The 21,870-nt window shown below is 52.4% G+C and overlaps 1 protein-coding gene across 9 annotated transcripts in view; it reads right to left on the minus strand.

The window, feature by feature from the left end:
* TRAPPC9 (trafficking protein particle complex subunit 9) overlaps positions 1–21,870 on the minus strand; it is a 732,314-nt gene that overhangs the window by 137,411 nt on the left and 573,033 nt on the right. For all 9 annotated transcript variants that reach the window (XM_077944070.1, XM_077944072.1, XM_077944069.1 and 6 more), the window contains one exon: positions 10,755–10,845. In XM_077944070.1, coding sequence (XP_077800196.1) covers positions 10,755–10,845 — 91 coding nt within the window. The remainder of the gene's footprint in view (positions 1–10,754; positions 10,846–21,870) is intronic.

The following is a 21,870-nucleotide window of genomic DNA, read 5'->3' on the forward strand; positions in this document are numbered from 1 at the left end:
CAGTTGCAAAGCCTCTCCACCCACCGGTTTCTTCCAAAAGCAGTCAGTGCCTACCCCACTGGGGAATTGGGAGAAACAGAGGAGGGGACGCCGGAAGTTACACCTTCCTGACAGGTGCGGTACATGCTCCACAAACGGTTTTTCTTTTGCAGAACAAGATCGCCATTAAGCAGGCTCCCAAATGGTATCTCAAACAGAGATGTTTGCAGCTAAATAGAAGACTCAGCAGTGAAGGTAGACACGATGGGGAAAGAAGAGACAGGAGGAAGAGGAGAGAGACGAGGTAGCAGGTGGGGTGGGGACAGGCCCTGCATCCAGACTGCCCGGGTTCAGATGGGACGAGGCCACCCTGGGGCTGCCGCATTTCCCATCCACATGAGGGATGTCACAGCAACCTCCTCCAGGGTTGCCGCGAGGATGCAGAAAGCATCATGGAGACCGCGCCTGAAACGCAGCAGCCACGTCCACAGACGGAACAGCAGGGGCCTGTGAGCAGGGGCCTCTCCAAATAGGGGATTAGGAGCTGGGGCTTTTCCTCTGAATATAGATTGCTTTCATCTTTTTCCCCCTTCAAAAAGAAGGTAACTACTTTTGTAAAGAAAAACAAACAATCCTCTTTGTCAACCCATGCCCAGAGAAGCCAACTGGGGCATGCTTTCGTCCCCCACACCCACTGCCGGGCAAACTGGGCCTCAGGCCAGTTGCCACAAGCCGTCATGGTCCCCAGGAAGTGGCTCTCAACTCAGGCAGACCAGGCCCTCAGAGTCACCAAAACCACCCAATTCACCTGCCCCAGTGGACGGGGACTCCTCCACAGGCCTCAGAAGTACTGACTAACACTGGCCCGGAGCAGATGTTTGGAGATGTGGGCTGTGCTGGGAAAATCCACTGCCGGTGCTGTTGCTAAGCTACCTGGGAAGGAGGCAGAGGGCCGGCGGGCAAGCCCAGCTGCCAGGGTGGCCTGGGGCACTCACTGCCACCATCGGTATGGCCATCCTACTGTCTGGCTGGTAGGAGCTGGCTTTCTCACTCCCTTTTCCAGGCAGTCTGAGCTCTGAATGTATTCAGTGACTCTCAGCAGCCATTCTACATGCATTTCATATTAGAAATAAACAAAGCTCCTCACGTAATGTCCATGTCACACAATTTGATGAAAGGGCACGTTCTCAGTGTAGGGACACGTCTCTCTGCAAAGCCCCAGAAAGCACCAGGGTGCAGCTCAGTCTCAGAGGCACCAGGCAGAGCTCTGGCTGCTGGCACCATGGGCTCCAGACTCCTGAATGGAGCTGGTTCAGGGCAGAAGGTGCTGTTCAGATGGAAGCAGCAATACCCAGACACCAGGGGATCCACAGCCTGCTCCAGGTGGTCTGTCCCCAGGGAGGCCCACGGCTTCTGAGCCACATCCCCATGAATCCCAGGACTTCTTCCTGGGAAGGCAGCAGCTGGGGATCAGGCTCTAGTCTGTCTCTTGCCTCCGCTTCTAGGACGTCTGCACAAGCTCTGAGGCCGGCAAATACCAGGATCTGTGTAAACAACCTGCTGACTGATCTGGAACCCCAGCCCTCATTAGACTGAGAGAGGCCCTAAGGCAAGGACTGAGTTTATTTTTGGGTGCCCAGCACTGAGGACAGTGCCTGGTGCAGAGTAGTGATCAACAGATGTTTATTGAATGAATGGATGGATCAATCAATCAATCAACATCCTCCATGCAACCTTAGGCCCCCAGCCTCACCTCCCTCTCCTTACCAGCCCACCCATCTTCTCTGTGGTTCCAGGCTCCATCAACGGCAGTCATTTGTCCCCACAAACCATGTCCATCCCCACCTCACTCTTCCAGGCCTTTGTATCTGCTGTCCGCTGTACTCTCCTAGTCATGAAGAGTTTGGACCTTCAGCCATGCTCCCCAAATATGACAGCACCACATCTCCCTGAGATAAGGCAGAGGACTGTCCCGCACACAAGCCTTCAGGTGGCTGCTCTGCCTCCCAGGCTGGTGTTCCCCTCATTCCCACATGTGCAACCTTCACATCACAGCTCCAGAACTGGAGCTCATGATGGGATTTGCTTGGTGATTATTTGGAGAATGTGTACTGAAAATATCCACTCCTTAATGTGGCTAAAACCTAATCTGTATTCACTGGATGGCTATGAAAGACAGCACAGACCAATCATTGATGCATCTGAGAAAATACAAAGAGCTATAAAGAGGAAAGTGCTAGCAGTGGAAGAGGCAGGCGGAGGGTGGCACAGTCGTGGGACACTCAAATCCGCATGGCAAACGCTTAGCCCCATTAGTCACCATGACCGGGTCTCTATGGAAACGCCTGGAAGATGGTCCTCAAAATAGACAGTCAGGGAGCACGCTGGGTTTCTGCAGCAGGCACAGAAAGGCCCAGCCCTGCCTCCTGCTCTTCCTACCTGGAGGATGGGAGCAGCACACCCTTTCCAGGACTGTTCATGGACTGAGACGGAGGGGTCTCGGGAGCTCCAGCCCGATGTGCAGACTCGGGGTCCAGTTGTGAGCATGGCTCTGCTCCTGGCCCAGCCCTGCCCTCTGCCTCCTGCCTTGCCATCAGACCCTCTGCAGCAGGAACACACTCACTCCAGGATTCAGGCCCCAGAAGCAGGGAGATTCCAGTAGTCCCCCACTGCCCGAAGTCTGGCATCAGCACCCACAGCACAGCTCCCTAAAGAGCACGCCCGCCTCTATGAGCCTGAGGAACAGGCTCTGTGCTGGGCTCCCGGGGTTTCCTCAAACCTCCACTGAGCATCTCCACTTTACAAAGAGGGAAACCCAAGTTCACAGGACTTGACCACCAGCTGAAGTCAAGACTCAGCACAAGGATGTGGCGGAGGCTGCGCCGAGACCCCAGTCGGCTCAGCGCTGACTCCATGCCAGTCCGAGCCATGCAACCGCTGTCATCATCACACAAGAAAGTTGACGGCTTTGCTCTCTGCCAAGATCCCATAAAATATTAATAACTTCTGAGAATCCACGCTGAGGGAATCGCCCCAAAACACAGAAAAGGCTCTACGAGAAAACCACTACATATAACTTTTATAATAGCAAATGTTTTGAAGCAATCTAAATGTTCAACAATAGAACAAGTATTAAATTATCTTGTATTCATTTGATAAAATATAGTTCAGCCCTTAACAATATGTGCGAGACATGTTTATAACATGGGAAATGCTTATACTTTTGTCAAGCATAAAAAGGGACACAGAAGTATAAATACAGTATGATCATCCCTATGGACAAAATTAGAATTGGAAAGTAGCAAAAAGACTTGGGAATGCACAAAAATGAATTAGAGGTTGTTTTGGGGATAGAGAAAGGCTATTTTTTATCTATGTTTTCTGATTTTCTCTCATCTTCTACCATGAGGATATATTCCTTTCATGAAGTGATCCAGTGGGAGGTTCAGATTCTGGTGGGAGGTTCAGATTCTGGTGGGAGGTTCAGATTCTGGTGGGAGGTTCAGATTCTGGTGGGAGGTTCAGATTCTGGGGGCAGGAACTCATATTTGAACCTGGGGATGTTCCCTCCCACCTGTGCAGTGCTGGAGGAGACCAGCTGCGCTGAGTTCAAGTTCCTCCTCTATACGGGAGAACCTCAGCCTTCAGGGCTGTGGAGAGCTCGGAAATAACAACATAAAGACCTCATGCCTGGCCCAGCAGGTGACCTGTACTGTGAAACAGTTGCTTTGAAATTAGAGGCTGGGCCTGTTAGCTCGCACCTGAACTCCCAGCACTTTGAGAGGCCAAAGCAGAAGGATCGCTTGAGGCCAGGAGTTCAAGACCAGCCTGGGCAACATAGGGAGACTCCATCTCTACAAAAATTAACAAATACGAATAACAAATACAAAAATTAGTTGGGTGTGGTCGAAGCGGGAGGATCGCTGAGCCCAGGAGGTCAAGGATGCGGTGAGCTATGACTGCACCACTGCATTCCAGCCTGGGCAATAAGCAGGAGCCTGTCTCAAAACTATATACAAATTCAAAAAGTCAAAAACTAAAGAAGAACGTTTTTCCTTTTTGAATTGAATTAGTGAGCCTGCTCTAAGTCAGAGAAAGAATCAGTCAGGCCAGGCCAAAGCGGGGGATACTGGGTCTGCCAGGGAACGAGGGCCCGGCCTGGCATGGCGGCCTACGGGTGTGATAGAAACTCCCTCAGGCCATGGGGGCTTCTAGGGAGCTGCAGCCTCAGTTTGTCGTTGGAGGGGACTCTGGAAGAATGGTGAGGGGAGCCCAGGTCATGGGGGGTGGGATGCAGGGAACGTGGCAGCCCCAAAGCCCTGGCTGGGGGTGAGGAGTGGGTGAGTCTGAGACCTGGATTCCACTGTGCAGGACTGGAGGGGAGCTGCCTGGGCTGTGTCCTGGGATGCGGATCCCGCACCACACCTGCCCCCAGTGGGCCTGAAGACGGGCGCAGGATGCAGTCAGAGTGAGGGGCAGACAAACCTCACCCTTTTCTCATGCACTGCCACGCTGTGGCTGGCTAGCCAAGGTCTGAACTCTCCAACTGTCCCTGTCCAGATGGTAAACACTGGTAAACTCAACCCAATCACCCATCCCTCCAACCCAACTGAGAGCTCCCTCCTCCACAACACCATCCCAGCCCCTTCCCTTCAGAGCCATCTCCCCTCCTCCCAAATGCCCTCTGTCTGCAGGATCAGGCTGCTCTGGCCCCTGCAGGCTCTCCCCAGGCCCCTGTGTTGGCGCTGCTGTCCTACACCAGGCACCTCCTCTCCTAGCCTGGAGTTCCTCAAGGGAATGAGGAGAGAGAAAGACAGAGAAAGAAACCAGGGAGATTTTCAATGCTCGATTTGTGAGCACTGGTTATATGGCAAGGAATTATTTGTATTAGCTTGTTTCACTCTGCCGGCATCCCTGCATGGTGGCTGAGTCACAGTGCTTCACAGAGAACCAGAGCTCAGAGCATAAGTGACTGCTCAGGGCACTCGGCCAACTTGGCAAAACACAGCAAACTTGAGACCAGAAGCAGGTCTGTGGGATTCGAAGCCAAGATCATTCCATGGGGTCTGCGTCTGCTTGTTCCTCCACATCCCAAGGGCCTGAACTATGAGTCACAGGGCGAGGTGCCTGTTCTCCCTCTCTTTGCATATACACAGACATATAAATGTGTGATCCCAAACAATGCTCAAAGAGGAGACTCTGCTCAGAAATGGAAACCCCCACACGGCTGCTCTGGGAAGAGATGCCATTCAACTCAGCTGACAAGGTCCCCGCAGGCTTCCACCGTGATCTTGCTGCAGTCAGAGACCAACCCAGGTGTGCAGGCGGCCGGCATAGCCATGGTTCCCAAGCAAAGCAAAGATGCCAAGGGCCTCTTAAGTGGTGGAATGCAGTAGGAGTGGAAATGGATGCCCTGGTGGCCATGGCAAGACCCTTGCCCCACTGGGGCTCACAGATCCAGCTGTAGCATTGGGGAGGGGGCTGGAGTCACCATGACCCCTGCTGCCCAGTTCAGCTCCTATGCCCTGTGACTTGCAAAGTCTCAAGAATGTGCTGGGGTCCCGTTTAAGGTTTAAGGACTTGACCCAACCCAGACCATCCCTGCATTCCCCACCCTCCTCACACGGGAAGCCTGAGTGTCCTGTGTCCCCTCGGAAGATCACCTTGGAAATCCAAGTTCCAACAACGTCCACATCACGATTCAGAGTCACATGCCCACGTGATGAATAAACATCTCAAGATCCCTCAAAAGGTTCATAGCCTTTGACCTAGGAGTAACGCCTAACTAGAAAACTTGTCTAGTCAGAAAATCGAACCGAAATTTACATGTATTAACATGTTCACTGGAAACAGCCAGATATGATAATAGTGAGATAAACTGTGACACTGCAAACAGGAAAATATCATGCCCCGTTTCTGGAAATGGTTCCACACTGTCGTGCTAGGCCCTGGCCTTGGCAGGTGTCGCCGGCAACTGAAAGCGCACGGCTGGGCTGCTCGCTGTCAGGGCTCCCACAGGGACAGGCTCACCTCCTGAAGGCAGAAATGCCTTGCAGATCTTAGCACTGTTTTTTAAAAGCCATGCATTTCCTCCAGGATAAAGGGATTAATATTCACATTATTTGCCAACATGCCTCTGTGCCCACGACAACCCAAACACTACCAATTACCAAACAGAAAAAGCAAGCCTGGGGAAGAAACGGCCTGGTGCTGCAGAAGCAGCCTCCTTCCCTCCCGAGGTTCCTCCCGGTGGCCTCTGGCAGGACAGATTGTCCACAGGCTCACTCCAGGTGTGGCAGCAGCTGACTATCCCTCCCTGGGGAATTTGTTTCTTTCGCCTGATAGAATATATTAAGACAAGTTGAACTTCATTTTTATTAGCCTTTTTAGGGAACCAAAATTCCTTTAGATCCAGCTGTGTTTTCTGTTCGAACCTTAATAATTTAACAAAAATAGATCTGACTGCCAATTGGTTCACTCAACACTCATGTACAGAGCATCACATGTGGTAAGCACCCCCACCTCCCATCCACCCTCTATACCACCTGAGCTGCCTAACCACCTGGTGAAGTGGGAATTATTATGTCCTCCAAACTAGCAAATAGACCTGCTCTGGCCTCATGATGAAGTCACTCAGCCACATCTGGCGACTGTCCTCAGATGTCCGAAGTGCTGCGTCTCAAACCACTACCCTAACAAAGGCAAGCCCACCCTTCTTTAGTTATGAGACAAAGAGGTGGCCTCCCAACTGCTAACCATCTTTCTATGCCATGCAAGCGAGACCTCAAAACCACCTTCTCAAATTCTCCAAGAAGAGACAGTAAAGGACGGCAGCTCCTGGGCCAATTCCGATTTACTGAAAGCAAGAAAAACATGTAACAACCTCTTAATGCCATGGGCCACACTCCACACCGCAGGGCCTCACCCCTCTCCTTGCTGTCCCCCAGACTGAAGAGCGCCTGCCTGGGCCTCTGTCTGGAGGCGGCCCCACCATGCATGGATGCCAGGAAGGGGGTCCACGTGCTGCCCAGTCCCTGGGGTGGGCAAGGGGGTGTTGAGGATGAATGCCACAGATTCACGGAGAGCCCCTTGTGAGTTTTCACACCAGGGCTCGGGTATATGGCTCCTGGAACTGGGCTGATCTTCCAGGAATAACAGAAATATCGCATAAAAGACTGTAGCTTTTAAAACAGAAGTGATTATAATAAATCTTTGCTTTGCAGGCGGTAGGGATTTATGGTGTGCCAGACACATTTACAAATGTCATTTCACTTTGATTCTGAGCCTCAGAGCAATATGTGAGGTCGCCATGGGAGAGGTCCATGCCGCCCTGAGATGGGGAAATGGAGGCTCAGGGGGCATCCCTGATGCAGCACGCAGCAGGACCGAAACGTACATCCAGGTCCCCTGGCTCCACCAAAAGCCTCTACTACACCACAGAGGGGACTGAAGCACCATGAAAGGTCTTTGCTTTCAGACAAGAGTGCAGTGAAAACCATGGCTCTTCTCTCTCACCCCGTCCCCCTACCTGTTTCCCCAGAGGCTGCAGTGAAACAAGGTCAACAACGTCAATGAAATGTCACCTCTCACCCTGCACTGAGCCCGGCTGTGGGGGCCCAGTAGGCATCTGCGCAGGCCTGGTCCCACCACTGGCCCACGATACCTATGGGGAAAGGGAGTCAGCACAGGCGGTAGGAGGGTGACGAGGAGACAGATGCGGGTCTGGAAACAATAGTGCATGGAGGCAGGGGCTGCACTGAGCACGTGATAGACACCATCTCATGTAATCCCTGGAGCAACTTGCACAGCAGACACCACCCCGTTCCATAAAGAAGAAACTCAGGCTCCAAGAGGTAAAGTGATGCGTCGAAGGTCACATAGCTAACGCATGATAGAGCTGGGACCTGAGTCCAGGGCTGCCTGATTCTGAGAGGCCATGGAACCGAACTACATTTCCAAAAGAACTCCCTGAGCCTCCCTATGAAAAAAGGGTGCTACAGATTGAATGTCTCCTCCAAAACTCATGTCGAAACTTAATCCCCAGTGTGGCAGTGTTGGGAGCTGGAGCCTTTAATTGGTGACTGGGTCATGAGGGCTCTGCCCTCAGGAATGGATTAATCCTTTCAAGGATTAATGTGCTGATGGATGACTGGGTTCTCATGGGCATGAAAATGGTAACTTTATAAGAAGAGGAAGAGGGATCCGAGCTAGCACATGAGCACGCTCAGCTCCCTTGCCATGTGATGCCCAGCACCACCTGGGCACTCTGCAGAGTCCCCGGCAGCAAGAAGGCCCTCATCAGACATAGCTCCTTGACCTGGGACTTTGCAGCCTCTATAAGAAATACATTTCTTTATAAATTACCCAGTTTCAGGTATTCTGCTATAAGGAACAGAAAACGAACTAGTACAAAAAGGGGAAGAAAATTAGGGCAAGAAATGGAAGCAGCATGTAACGCAGCAGGGGGCTGAGGCCGACCCAGAGCCTTCACGCCTCCCGGCAGGCATCTCTGCCCACACAGGCATGTGCAGCTTCCAGGCTGTTCTGTGCTGAGAGGCATCCCGGGGCCAAACCAACTTCCTAGTCTTGGCTCTAATTGTCCACTGTTCTCTCTAATTTCCCCACTATTGTCAATTTTTAAAGGGTGTTCTTAGTACACCCAGGGGAGAGGCCAAAATGAACAGAAAGGACCTTTATGATCATTAAGGACTAAAGCTTTTCTTCATCTGAAATTCCCAAATTGCCCGGGCTTCTTCCAGCCGCCCCACCAGTATTCAGGCAGGACCGGTTCATCCCTGGTTGGTGGAGACCTAGTGGCCCGTAACGCAGTGCTCCCAGCTCTGTTCACTCTGGAGCCCCTGGGGCAAGTGCCAGTCTCTGAGCCTCAGTCTCCCTGTTTGTAAATGATGGAGAAAACCTCACTCATAGGACTGTGGCAAGTAGTGCATGGCAGCTCTTATGCAAAATGCCCGGGACAGGAGATGCTCAGCAGTCTGAGGTCCTTCCCTTTTCTCTGTCCTGTGCCGCTCCAATTCTAGAACCCTCCTTACCCTTAGGGCCTACCTAGAACAGTGCCAAGGGCAGTCCGTGCCCTGGGAAGGGCATCGTTTCCAGACTGCAGGGACTTCTCCCCGTTCAGCCTTGTACCATCAGAACTTCTCCCCCAGGGCTCTGCTCCTAGGTGCCCCGCTGGTCATCCAACCAAACAAAGGCCCCCAAGCCATCTCAAAAACCCTTACCTGGGGTTAGGGCTGCCGACCCTAAGACAGAAGGGAGGAGCCCACCTGCTGTCTACCTCCCCACCCCAGGTCACTCTGCTCTCTGCTCTTGGCACCCTGTTCTGCCTGTGGCCCTCCCTTCGCTCACTTGCCCCATGAAAGTCCTGCATAGCTGCCTGGTGGAATCTCCTTCGGTAATAGATAAAATACAGCTAGTCCCCCTGGGCTTGACCCCACCCCACAGCCAGGGGGACCCAGGTGTCTTCCCTGGCTCAGCTGTCTGAGTCCAGCGACACAGCTGACTGTGCCCAGGTCATCAGGAGACAGATAGGACATTTCCACCTAGAAAAGTGGCTGGGCTACAGGGAAGCCTCCAGAGAACCAAACAGTGAAACCCTCTGCAGGAACACCAGGCCTTTCCTTCCTGCCACTCAGGCGGGCTCAGAGAGGAGGAAGAGTCCACAGAAGGGGCCCGAGTGTAAAATGCAAACCCACAGCCGCCACGACGGTGCCCACCTGGTCCCAACAGCGTTCACCTATGAGGGGCCAGGAGGCAGCCTCTGCAGGACCAGGGGGTCTGCGGGCGGGACGAGGGGGTCTCCAGGCTGAAGGGGGCTGGTGGAGTGCAAGGAGAAAGGCTTGCTTTCTCCTCATGCCACTGGAATCATTTCCATGTGTCTCTAGCCCATGAAAGGGGCAGAACAAGCTTATTAATGAACTGGATCCTGGATCAAAGAGGAGTTACTCATTCACAATGACCTCTTGGGTAAAGAAGAGGAAGAAAGGGGATATATATGCTTACAACTGACTGTCTGCAGCAGATCCAAAATAGATGAGCTGATTAAATAATTTCCAGAGAATAAAGATTCTCACTTCAATAGAAATACTAAGCTCGTTTCTCAGCAAAATATTTTTGAGTTCAATTTAGAAAGGCACAGTGTAGGGTGGAAGTTCCCAGGTGCAACAAGAAGAAGCCGTCAAATAAACTGTGCTAAGTGTCCAGTAATGGAGTTCTCTTGGGGTTGAACACAACATTGAGTTGAGGCATTTACAAAACAAACATTTTTCCGCACAAACAGCATGAAAAGCTGTCCACACATCGTCGTGGTGAGTGGGGTGAAAACAAGGGGTTCACCACACCCTGTTCTCTTCTGCCATCCCAAGCCACTCTCAGTTCTGGAAACAGTTGCAGAGCACACGCTCAGCCAGACACAGTCAACTGCCATTTCAGAAGGCAGCCCACTCTACAGCAAGTGCAAGTCAAGACGGAGGCCGAGATCCGCCTGCTGCACCTGTTTTGACGGGCACTGAGCCCTTCTCATGTCTGCACTGTCACCTGAGTGCCGAGCTGCCCGCCCAGGTGAACAAAGATGCCCCCACGCAGAGGTGCCGGCGCAGCATGGGGAGCCCGTCTTTTTCCCCCAAGGTTTCCCGTGATGACCTTCAGCACCCACCCACATCTGGGGTGCCTGGCCACACCCCCCAAGACCTTGTTTGTGCATTTGGAGAAAAGGAGCACATCCACCCAGAATCAATGGGCGGCTGGCGGGTACTCACCCCACTGCAGAGGCGCCAGCTGCAGGTGCTCCAGGACAAGCTGGTTCAGGAGTCCTTCCACACTCGCCTCTCCGCTGCGCTTCAGGGACGGGTGAGTCTTGGTCAAGGAAAACGCAGCTCCTGCTGAGCCCAGAGACAGGAGAATATCTAGAAGTCTCTAGACAGAGACCCTCAGATGGGAAACCTCCTAGAGCAGATGTCTCCCCTCTTCTGAAGGGACTGTCTAACCAACCACTATGACATCACCCTGGGTATGTGGATATTAGGGGCATATACAACAGCAAGTGCTTCTCCTTCTACCCCTCAAATCTAGTAAATTAAACTACTATTATGTAAGAAAGGGAAATCCACTGGGATAATTTTAATCCAATAACTATTCTTGCTGGGGAAAATAAAGAGAAATGGAAGGTTATTTTTCCTTAATAAAACATGCAAACTGGTTCACTGTTCAATACAACTCGTGAGTTCCTTGACGCACGTCAGTTTCATGCTGGTTTCACGTCGGTCCTGTTATCCGTCTTGATGTAACTACACATATTATTAAGAACGAGCTCACTTAAGAGAGCTCATAATCGAGGAAGCCATAAAGTCTCTCAGCAAGTATCAGTGGATGAAGTAATTAGGTCTAAAAATGTAGAAAACAGAAACCTCCCTTGCGCTAGTATTAAACAGCCAATGTGATTCGCAAAACAGATCTGTAAACCTGTTTCCCTTTTCCTACATAAGTTAAAGCCACCATATTTAAGTTGCAATAAAAGGGTAAATTTTTAGTTTCTGACATTCTCTAGTGATTGCAAAAGTGGAAAAAACACCCCACCTTCCTTCTTCCTTTCATGTTAATTCCATTCAACAAACACATCCAGTTCATCTGAAGCATGCCAGGCACAGTGGGTGGCATGGCCTTGAGGATGAAGGAAGGGCAGGCCACGCACCCTGAAGTTGAGAGGTTCACATTCTGGTGAAGGCAGCAACATGAAACCTAAGACTTGCAATGGCCAACCCTGGGGACAGTCCTGTGAGAACAAAGCTCCTGCAGTTTGAGGTAGAATGGAGCAGAGGCTAAGCATTGCAAGCGAGAGACAGCAGGACGGAGGCCCCTGGGTCTCTCCTGCTGGCTGGTGGGGGAGTCGGGCTCAGAAGTGCTGAGCAGAGCGGGCACATCCCCCTCATCAATGGTCCAATGCACTAGCCAGAGAGGGCTGTCCAGACAAGAAGGCTGCCCAAGAGAGCCAGCTGGCCACAGCACCACAGCCACCAGCAGCAGTACAGGCTAAGGTCAGCAACATGCTGGCCTGGGGGCTCAGGAACCCCTGCCCACTCCTGTGTCCTATTTTATTTTATTTATTTATTTATTTATTTTTGCAGATAGAATCTCACTCCGTCACCCAGGCTTGAGTGCTGTGGCACGATCTCGGCTCACTACAACCTCCGCCTCCCAGGCTCAAGTGATTCTCCTGCCTCAGCCTCTCAAGTAGCTGGGATTACAGGCACCCGCCACCACGCCCAGCTAATTTTTGTATATTTTTAGTAGAGATGGGGTTTTACCATGTTCACCCAGGCTGGTCTCAGACTCCTGACCTCAAGTGATCTGCCCATTTCCCAAAGTGTTGGGATTACAAGCATGAGCCACAGCACCCGGCCCTATTTTAGCTATTGTGGACTTCTTTCAATTCTCCCCAAATACTGTGTGCTCTCTCTGAATTCCAAGCCTCCCCTCCCACACTCTGTGCATTCTGCCTGGGATGTCTTTCCCTGCCCTCTTCTCCTTCCTGACGTTATGTTTCAACCTGACCTTGCTTCTACAGGAACCCTCCAGAAGGCGTGCATGCATCCCCTGACAACCTGCGCTAGACGTGGTCATCTTCCTGTTTCTTGGCTTCAGCCCTAGCCTGTGAGCTCCATGAAGGCAGAGACCTGGTCTTAGGGCCTAGAACAGTGTTTGGTTCACTGCAGTTGCTCAAAGTATATTGCCTGATGAATAAATGAACACCAAATGAGCAAACATCCCAGGTGGAAGTGCAGGTGCCACGCCTCATTCAGCAGCACAGCCTGCAGCCCCTCCACACACAGCACAGCGCAGTGGCTGTGACACTCAGCAAACCTTCCTGCACCTGACGCCCGGGGCCTGCTGACGGCTTCTGCACATTCTCAGGCTTCACTGCTCAGGGTCTTCTTGCTCCTGGCCCCAGTCCACACATGCTGCTTGCTTCATTCCACAGCAACCCAAATGTCTAACTCATCCCGTCTTCCCTCAGTAGAGAATCTGAGGGCTTGGGAGCTGTGGCTGAAGCTCTGAGGCCGGCAGAGCTGCCCCGGCCCTGAGTAAACAGCTCCTGCTCTCACTGGCTCTGCTCCCTCTTTTCTCTTCGTGGAGCTTGGTGCCCAAAAGGGCAGGTTCTGGAGACTCAGCCCAACTTTGAATCCTGGCACTGCCACTGATGAGCCTTGGTTAATTTACTTAAAGTCCCTGGCCTCACTTTCTTCATCTGTAAGACGAGCATGCTAGCAGTGCTAACTTCACAGGGCCGCCACGAGGAGTGCCCAGAATCATACTCCTGACCTGTGGGTAGCATTAAGTAAGTGTCGCCTACCGTTAGCATCAGCCTCATCCCCATTCTTCTCCTCTCTCCTGTTCCTCCTCCATCTCAGAGGAGATGCAGAAACTTCTCTCCTTGCCCCAGGAATTCAGCCATCATTTCTGCTGCCTCCAACTCCCTTGGGGATCTCACTCTTCCGCAAGCAATTTATCAAAGTGTTTCCTGCACAGATAATTCCCTCCTTAGAAGAATTCTCCAAACGAAATTTCCTCCATCTCATTACACACACGGCCCATGTCTGTTGAATTGATATGGCTACTGATAAATACTCTGCAATGAACTTTTAATTATCTTCTTTTGACCTGTGACAATCCTCATTCATTCAATAGTTAACAGGTAGCTACCTGAGCTAGGGTTTGGGGTTATGGAGCTGACTGTGACCCAACAGACGGCCCTTCAGAACACGGTGACCTCCAGCAATCACACTTCTGGGTTTATACCCAAAGAACTGAAAGCAGGGACTCAGGCAGATGTTTGCAAACCCATGTTCGCTGCAGTGATATTCACAATAGCCAAAGGGTGGAAGCAGCCAAAAGTCCGCCAATAGAGGAACCAATCAACAAAATGTGATCTATCTGCAGAACGGAATGTTATTCAGCCTTTAAAGAAAAGGAAATTTTGAAAACGTGCTACAACATGGATGAACCTTGAGGACATGATGCCAAAGGGAACAAGCCAGGTACAACAGGACGAACACTTACGATTCCACCGACCTGAGGCACCCACAGTGGTCAGATCCAGAGACAGAATGGATGGTGGGCACCGGGGGCAGGGAGGCAAGGAATGGCAGGGAGCATTTCATGGGTGCCCAGTTTCAGTTTGGGAAGGTGAGAAGTTCTGGAAGCAGATGGTGGTAATGGCTGCATGATAATTTGAAAATATTTAACACTCCTGAGCTGTACAATGAAGCATAGTTAAGACAGCAAATTTTCTTAAAATGCCGACCTAGGAGGGAGGCTATAATTAGGAAGCGGAGCGACGCTAAGGAAGCCCGGAGGAAGCCATAATCAGGGACAGAGAACTGAGAAATCTCACAGGGTAGGGGCATTTGAGAAGACGGCCATGGCGGGAGCTCGGGAAGCTCTTGACAAGGACGGCCCCCCTGCGGCCCCCTCATCCTTCCTAAGCAACTTTGCAGGCAGCTTCCCCCAGTCAAGCATGCAGCCGCCCCGTGTGTTCATTCATGTTGCATCAATGGCCATTTTCTCCCTCGGCAGTCAGGCTGCATCTCTGCGAGGGGTGCCCCTTCTCGGGCAGTAGGCACAGGAAGCAACAACTGGGGATTGGGGTCCTGCCTTCTTGCATCTCCCACGATGAGGATGGAGGCCGCAGCCCCAGGCCTATTTTGAGCGCCAGCAGCAGCGAGGCACCCCTCAAGGAGGCAGTGCCCTGCAGCTCCCTTATCTTTTTGCAAAAGCAAATCCGTCTCTCCCTCAAGAAGACAGCATAGGTGGAACCCAGTGGGTGCTTTGGATGTCCAGGGTGTTTGGGACCTTAGGCATGAGCTGCGTGGTCCCTTTCCAAGCCCTAAGTCAAAACAGGGAGGTCAGGCCCTATGGGCATCTGGGCATTAGGGCTGTCCATTCAGAGCACCCCATCAGGGCTAAGGAGGTGCCCTGTTCCAGGCCCAGGGACGTCTGTAGAGGTTGAGCTTGCTCCCTTCCACTGCACCCTTCTCAGGAGAAACAGCCGGGCCCAAGGACACCATGTCTGCCTGCCCAGGGCAGTCCACTCCCAGACTCGTGGTGAAACCAGGTTCCCAGACGTCTCCTGGGAGGGCCTTAGGATCCAGATATGTGGCAGGCTCACAGGTGGAGCGAGGGCTGGCCTGGCTGGGCGACGAGGGGTCAAAGGCCATTGTGAGGGGCCCCTTCCGGGTCTGTTTTCTCAGTTTTCAAATAAGGGAAGGCGAAGGCTTGTCTCCCTGAGGGACTGAGCACTCCTGGAAACATTTGTTCTCGTAACCCAGCACCTAGTTCAGGCGATTCAGGCCCCAAGTGAGGTTAGAAAATATCTGGCTGTCTGTGCCTGAGTGCTGGCTCTCGAGAAGGGGCCACTATTCAGCTCAGTGGTTAGGCCACCTGCTTTCACTACGGCTGAGGCGAAGGGGTCTCCATTCCCCTACCCCGCCCACAGCCAAGTTCCTGAGTAAATGGCAACCCACGCTCAGTTTCCCAGAAATTTTATTTTCTTAAGAGGAGTTGCTTAGTATTAAGAGCTAATTGGCTGGGAAGGTCTGTGTCTTTTTGAGCAGGGCATTGCAGGGTTTCATTTTCATGGATAATGAGTGAATTGTTTTTCTCCCTTTGAACCCACAGATTTGAATATCCCCATTTTAATGCTCAAGGCACCATATTAAATTACTCGTCAAGGTGAGGAATGTGAAAGTAAGGGAATCGCATCAGCCAAGATTAAAGAACTTTTCTGAAGGAAGAGGAGGAAGCACAGCATGTGCCTGGCACATCGGAGAGGCCCAGGGACACCTGGCCAGTGGTGAGGGGGCAGGTGCTCAGTTCAGGGGCCTGTACTTCACCCTCCCTGCAGTCTTACTGGGTGAGGGCTGGAGCTAGGATGTGATCCCAGGGCTGTGTGGTTCCCATGCCTATGCTTCCCCATGCACGTGCTCATACACTCAGGCTGGGCCTTGTGCTGGATGCAGGGCCCTGAACCCAGCTCAGCGGCACATGCTGCACCCTCCTGGAGCTCCTAGTCTGGTGGCCACAGGCCAGGTGGGACTGGCTGCGCCCTGCTCCCTCCTGGGGCTCCCTGAATGCATGAGGCATCATCAAACTCGGGGTTCAAGGGCTTTTTAGAGGGCAGGCAAAAACTGCAGAGCCCACCATAACCCCATGGATCTGCACACTTGTGGGGGTGGGCAGACCAACAGCCAAGAGCTCCCATCTCCAGGGTGCGTGCTGCAGGCAGGGACCGCTCTAGCAGCTTACACGTGCTCAGTGATATAACGTTCATCATGGCATTACAAGGTAGGCATTATCTAATTTGCAGAGAAGGAAAGAGAGGCACAAAAAGGTCAAGAACCTGGCCAAGGCCACATGCCACACAGCAGCCCACTCTGACCCCAGAGGCTGCATTCTCAGCCACTGCCAACGGCCTCCAAGTTACAGAAACTGGGCAACAATACCAGGCCCCAATGTCATGTTTCTGTGTGAATATGTGCGTGCACGCCAGTGTGAATGGCCACATATCCATATACAGGCCGCCACAAGCACATGCGGCGCAGCCCCCTGAGCCCCGCACAAAGGCAAGGCTGCTAAGAAGCTTCGGGGCCCTGCTCCTTCCCGGCCGGGGAAGTCTCCTGCACTGCTGTGCTGCTCTGGCCCCCACCCCAGCGTGGGGCCCTCCCTCCCCATGTAGTACCCAAGGGACATCACAATGGCTCACACCAGGACCCTCCCAGGAGAAGGTCAGGGCACAGGGAGGGAAGCCCCAAGGCGGCCCTGAGACTCCAGCTGCCTCTCTCTGGAGAGGAGGTGAAGGAGAACCTGCTGCAGATGAACTGATGATGGTCTAGCTCTCAGGACTGTCTGTCCTCAAGAATCTCAAGGCAGAGGCCCTAGGGCCCCACTAGGAGAGAAGAGATGCAGGAGAAAATGTGGAGACAGAGGAAGACGAAGAACAGGCCAGAGGGCTGGCCCTGGCCCTGCATGCATTACGATGATGACATCTCCCAGTCACGGGTAACATGCACCACAGGTTTGGGACAGACACCCACAGTTTATTTTCTTGGAAACGGTACAGTGTATTCCAAAACTGCTCAATTCCAGGGCTCCTAAGGTTGTCCCAGCCTGACCCACACCTGCTCTGAAACCACTCTGGCTTTCCTCCACTGCAGAAGCACATAGCAGCTTGGGCACTCCTCCACTATAGGAGCGCATCAAGGCGCAGGCATCCCTCCACTGTGGAAGCCACACCACGGCGCGGGCGTCCCTCCACTGTGGAAGCCGCACCACGGCGCGGGCATCCCTCCACTGTGGAAGTGTGTCAAACCACAGGCACCCCTCTGCTGTAGAAGCTGCACCATCACTGGCACCCAGTCGTCTACCAGCCGGGGAAGGGGCCCTGGGTGCAGTGTTCACAGCCTCAGTCCACAATGGCACCTCCTCTGGACAGAGGGAGTCCCCAGTGCCCATTCTGCAGGTGATCAGGAGGATGAAAAGATAGAGGGGAAGGCTTTCAACCTTACTAATTCTACAGGCCCTGTGGGAGTTAAAGAGTAACTCACTCTGCCCTCCAAGGGTTTACAAACCGGAGATGTGCCACGTTTCTCGTAGCCCCGGCGAGGGGCTCCTTCCTCTGTGCCCCACAGCCTTGCGAGATGCCTCTCCTGTGGAGCTTCAGGGACTCCATGCTAACTGTCCATTTCCACGTCTGTTTTCATGGTGGACTCTCCATATCCTCACCGCGTGCTGCAGACCTGGACGCACCCTGCTCTCTCCTTTCCAGGCTCTGTGCCCAGCTCTTCCTGGAATGTCCCTTCCCTTCTTCTGTCTGGTCAACTCCTCTCTTTCAGACCCAGCACAACCGTACCCCTCAGGGGAGCCAACTAAGCACAGCCACATGGCCGCCCTGCCCTGGCGGTCTGCACAATGCTCTTTCAAGCCTGATCCAAAAACGCTGCAGTTGACACTTGCATGTCTCTTTCCCTTGAGGCACTGTGAGCACCTTTCTGTGAAGCTCTCATGTCTCATGCAACTCCTGGGACCAAAAGTAGCTCCATAAACATGGACTAAACAATGTAATGAAAGCACGCATGGCAAGTCCGCATGAATGTAGCCATAAAGAAAAGGATGGTTTTCATCAAAAGCCGCCCTTCACCGGCAGTGCACCCACAACTTGTCTTCAGCATGAGGAAAAGAGTGGCTCCCAGACGATCCACCCTGGCACACCAGGAGGTAACTGATGCTGTCCCTCAGCACACAGCTGGCACACACAGCCAGTACCGTCTAACATGTGAGGGGACCGAGCCTCAGGAAGGTCAAACAACTCACTGGCTTTGAGTGACAGGCAGGACGCTAGCCCCGGCCTGGGATGTCGCTTAGCACCACGTGATGCTCACAGAGTGGAACTCCTCCCTGCCCACAGGGGCATCGGGCAGATGCAAGCCTGCTCCCAGATAACTCCGACCAGCCCTGTGGATTCTTCTGTGGCAACTGCTTGGTACCCGCATCCCTGCCCAGAGCCACCCTGCGGCTGCCTCCTCAATCCCTGTTACTCCATCGGCCACACCAGCCCTGCGTGCTGTGACACTGCCAGCGGGAAAACACAGCCAGTGCCCTTTATGAGAATTCTTAGAGGTTTCAAGCAATTAATTTTGATTTAGGGTAAGCTTCTAGAAGGTCTCAGGCTGACTCAGGGCAGTGCCCTGCACTTTCTACCAGTCAAGTCCCTGCACCAACAAGACCCTCACCAAGCAGTGTGCAAAGCTGTTTCCCTCCCGAGGGCGGAAGCCCAGAAGTGGACCAATGCCAACCCCCGATGAGACCACTGGTCACTGTGCACACGACTGGGTGATCCTGGGGGATGCTGTCCTTTCCAGGAGGGGTCAGCTCTGCTGAGTCAGTTTGCCCCAAGCCCCCGCCCCACCATCGGCCTGGGCTCAGCTCCACTGCTGTGGGGCCCCGAGCATGCCACCCCTCCTAGGAAACGCCATCCCCTGCAGAGTGTGAGGGGACTGGACCCCGGGAACTAGAGTGCCTGCAGCGGAAGCAAGTGGGGCTGCCGCTTCTCTTTCCCTTGCAGCCACCACAGAACAGAGCAACTTCCTCTTCAGTAAAAAAGACATCAGATCTCCCTTCCTCTGCTCCTGACCAGACCCCTGCGAGCCATGCTGTGACTCACTCCAATCAAAGGCAGGGGAGAGTGGAAACGTGTGTGCCGTGCTGGCAAGATGAGCTCAGTTTCACTGTTTCTGGTTTTGGTGTTCAGCTGTCATCTCATGGCCCACATGGCTTACAGGCACACGAAGTCATGCTCAGAGCAGTGACCAATTCTCAGTGAAGAAAACGTTCCCACTGGCCCATTCTCAATCTCAGAGTCGTCCAACCGGGTCCCAGAGTGGAAGGGGAAAGGGAAGACATGTCGGGACATGCCTGTAGTGTAGTGAGCACTACAGCAAGTGCTGGGCACGTTCCCTTCAACCAGGTGGGGCCAGGACAGCTGCCACTCTCACTCAGGGAAAGAACCAGAAAGCAGAGGGCTCAACAATGTGTCCCAGGCTACTCAGGGACAGAACGGCCCCCCCCCGGAGCCGCTTTAACTCCAGAGGCCAGGCTGTTTGCTGCAAAACGACATCTCCAGAGGAAAAGGACCTCCTCAAGAGCCCGTCTGCCAGACTGGCGACAATATGGAAGTGGAAAAGCATCCCTATTGACAAGGCGGGGGCACACAGGCATGCTCCCGCTCTGCGGTAACATTCTGCAGCAGGAAAGAGGAGAGAGAACATTGTCTATGAAATAATACGAAAAGTTTCTCAAGATATGCAGTAAGTGAAAAAAGCAAGATGTAAAATGTATACCTTTTGTGTAAAAAAAAATTGGGGTAAAAAGGGTGTGTTTGCATGTACTTATTATTTCAGAAATAAATTTTGTAAGTTTCTATAAGAAGCAAACAAAAGTGGGCACTCTGGGAGGCGGGGAGGAAACAGGGCAGATGGGAATGTCTATTTTTTAAAACAATTTTGAACCATGTGCACTTACTTAAAGTAATACAAAAATTAGTATAACAAAAGTAAACAATAATGTGCCCTTGGTAACACCATGAACAAAACTAAATGCTGACAGTTCGCTACAGGCCTGGGACGCTGGGACACAGCCGCACTCGAGTGTAGCCTCACCCCGGTCAGCACTGAGAGGCTCTAGGGACGGAGGCAAGTCACTGACACATTTGGGCTCAAAACACACATACTTGTTTTTCTTTCTTTCTGTTTTCCCTCCTGATTCTCTTTGGAGTTTATTTTCACTTTCATGAAATTAAGACCTAGACTATGGCATATTACTCTCATTAAAAAATCTCACACCAGGCTTTGGAGACAGGCAGCAGCCCCGTGCCTGCAGAGCAGAGACCATGCCTAACAGGCCCGGCCAGGCTGAGAAGCTCTGCAGTGATTAGTCCGGGGAGCAAGTCCGCCTGTGAGTAATTACCAAGTTGCCAAATGGTGCTGGAGCTTTGGAAGCCATTCCAATAGCATATTTCTATATTAATTTGCTTTCGGACGTAAGCCATAAAATTATACAGCTGAGCTAATAAAGCTAATTACCTGCATGCATATCTGACTTCCTTTCAGCCCTGTAAGCCACCCAAACAGTCTTGCATCTCAGCCTGTGCACAAGAATGGCAAGGCTGGCTGAAGGGTCAGCAGCGACTACAGCCACAGTTGTAATACTACAACATACAGTGGCGATGGTGGCAGTGATGGGGGTGGCTACTGTCTCTTAAATACATGGACCCTGGCATTTGGAGCAAGAGGTCAATCCATAATGATGATGACAATAGTAGTTCCTATCATTATTGCCACCATAGAGAACATTTCCAAGGTGCTTGCTTGGAGGGACGCCCTGGGTAAGTGTCCAACCCGCATCTTCTCACTGCAATACTCACTACTTTCAAGCTAAGACTTCAGAATATGGTGTGTATGAGATAGGTACTGTTATTTTCATTTCAAAGATTTTTCTAGAAAACTGAGGCTCATGGAAAGAAAAAGAAAGCCAATGCCGCTAGCAAGTGACAGGGACTAGGCTTGAACCCAGGCAGGCTGACCCCTGAGCCCACACTCTGCTCTCTGGCTTTCAGGGATTATTCGATATATTGTATTGATTCCTCACAGTAAACCTAAAAACTAGGAGCCATGAGTCCCACTGGACAAAGATCCTGCCATCCACAGGGCCAGGTTGTACCAGGGCCCCGCAGTTGGCTAGCGGTTGGGTTAGTGTCCACACCCAGCCTGGCCAGTGTTTTTCCAGCCCAAGGGGTGCCCAGCAGAGAGCTCTCCATGGTGCTGAAACAGCTGCCTCCCATCAAGGCTCTTCCTAGTCACTTGGGGATGAAGTTTCCAAACCGTCAACAGGTTTTTACCCCCACCATTCTGTCCCTGCCTCTCAGGAGACAGAGATGAAGACACTGGCAGCAGGACTGTGAAATCACTGCTGGGGCCAACCCAGGCTTCACAGAAGTCCCCTAACCCATGCCTACTGTTTAATGACTGACATCCCTGTGTGCCTGAGCGCTAAGAAAACGCACGTCCCAGCCCAGCTCATGTTCTCATAGCTGGAGCTGCCCACAGGCAGTTTCTAACGCCCTTGCAAGGAAATACAAATTCCTCTCACAGTGTCCTCCAAGCTTGCCACTTTCTGCCTCAGAGATGTGGCTGAGTTACTTGGAGTCCATTACAGTTTGCCCACATGCCCTGCTGGTCAAACACCTGTGGAGGCAGTGAGCCATGAGGTCCAGGGGCTGGGGCTATCTCTGCTCAGTTTAACTTTCCTCTGCCATCCCTGCTCAAA

The sequence above is a fragment of the Macaca mulatta genome, chromosome 8 (assembly GCF_049350105.2).
Source record: "Macaca mulatta isolate MMU2019108-1 chromosome 8, T2T-MMU8v2.0, whole genome shotgun sequence".
In the NCBI taxonomy this organism is placed as follows: Eukaryota; Metazoa; Chordata; class Mammalia; order Primates; family Cercopithecidae; genus Macaca; species Macaca mulatta.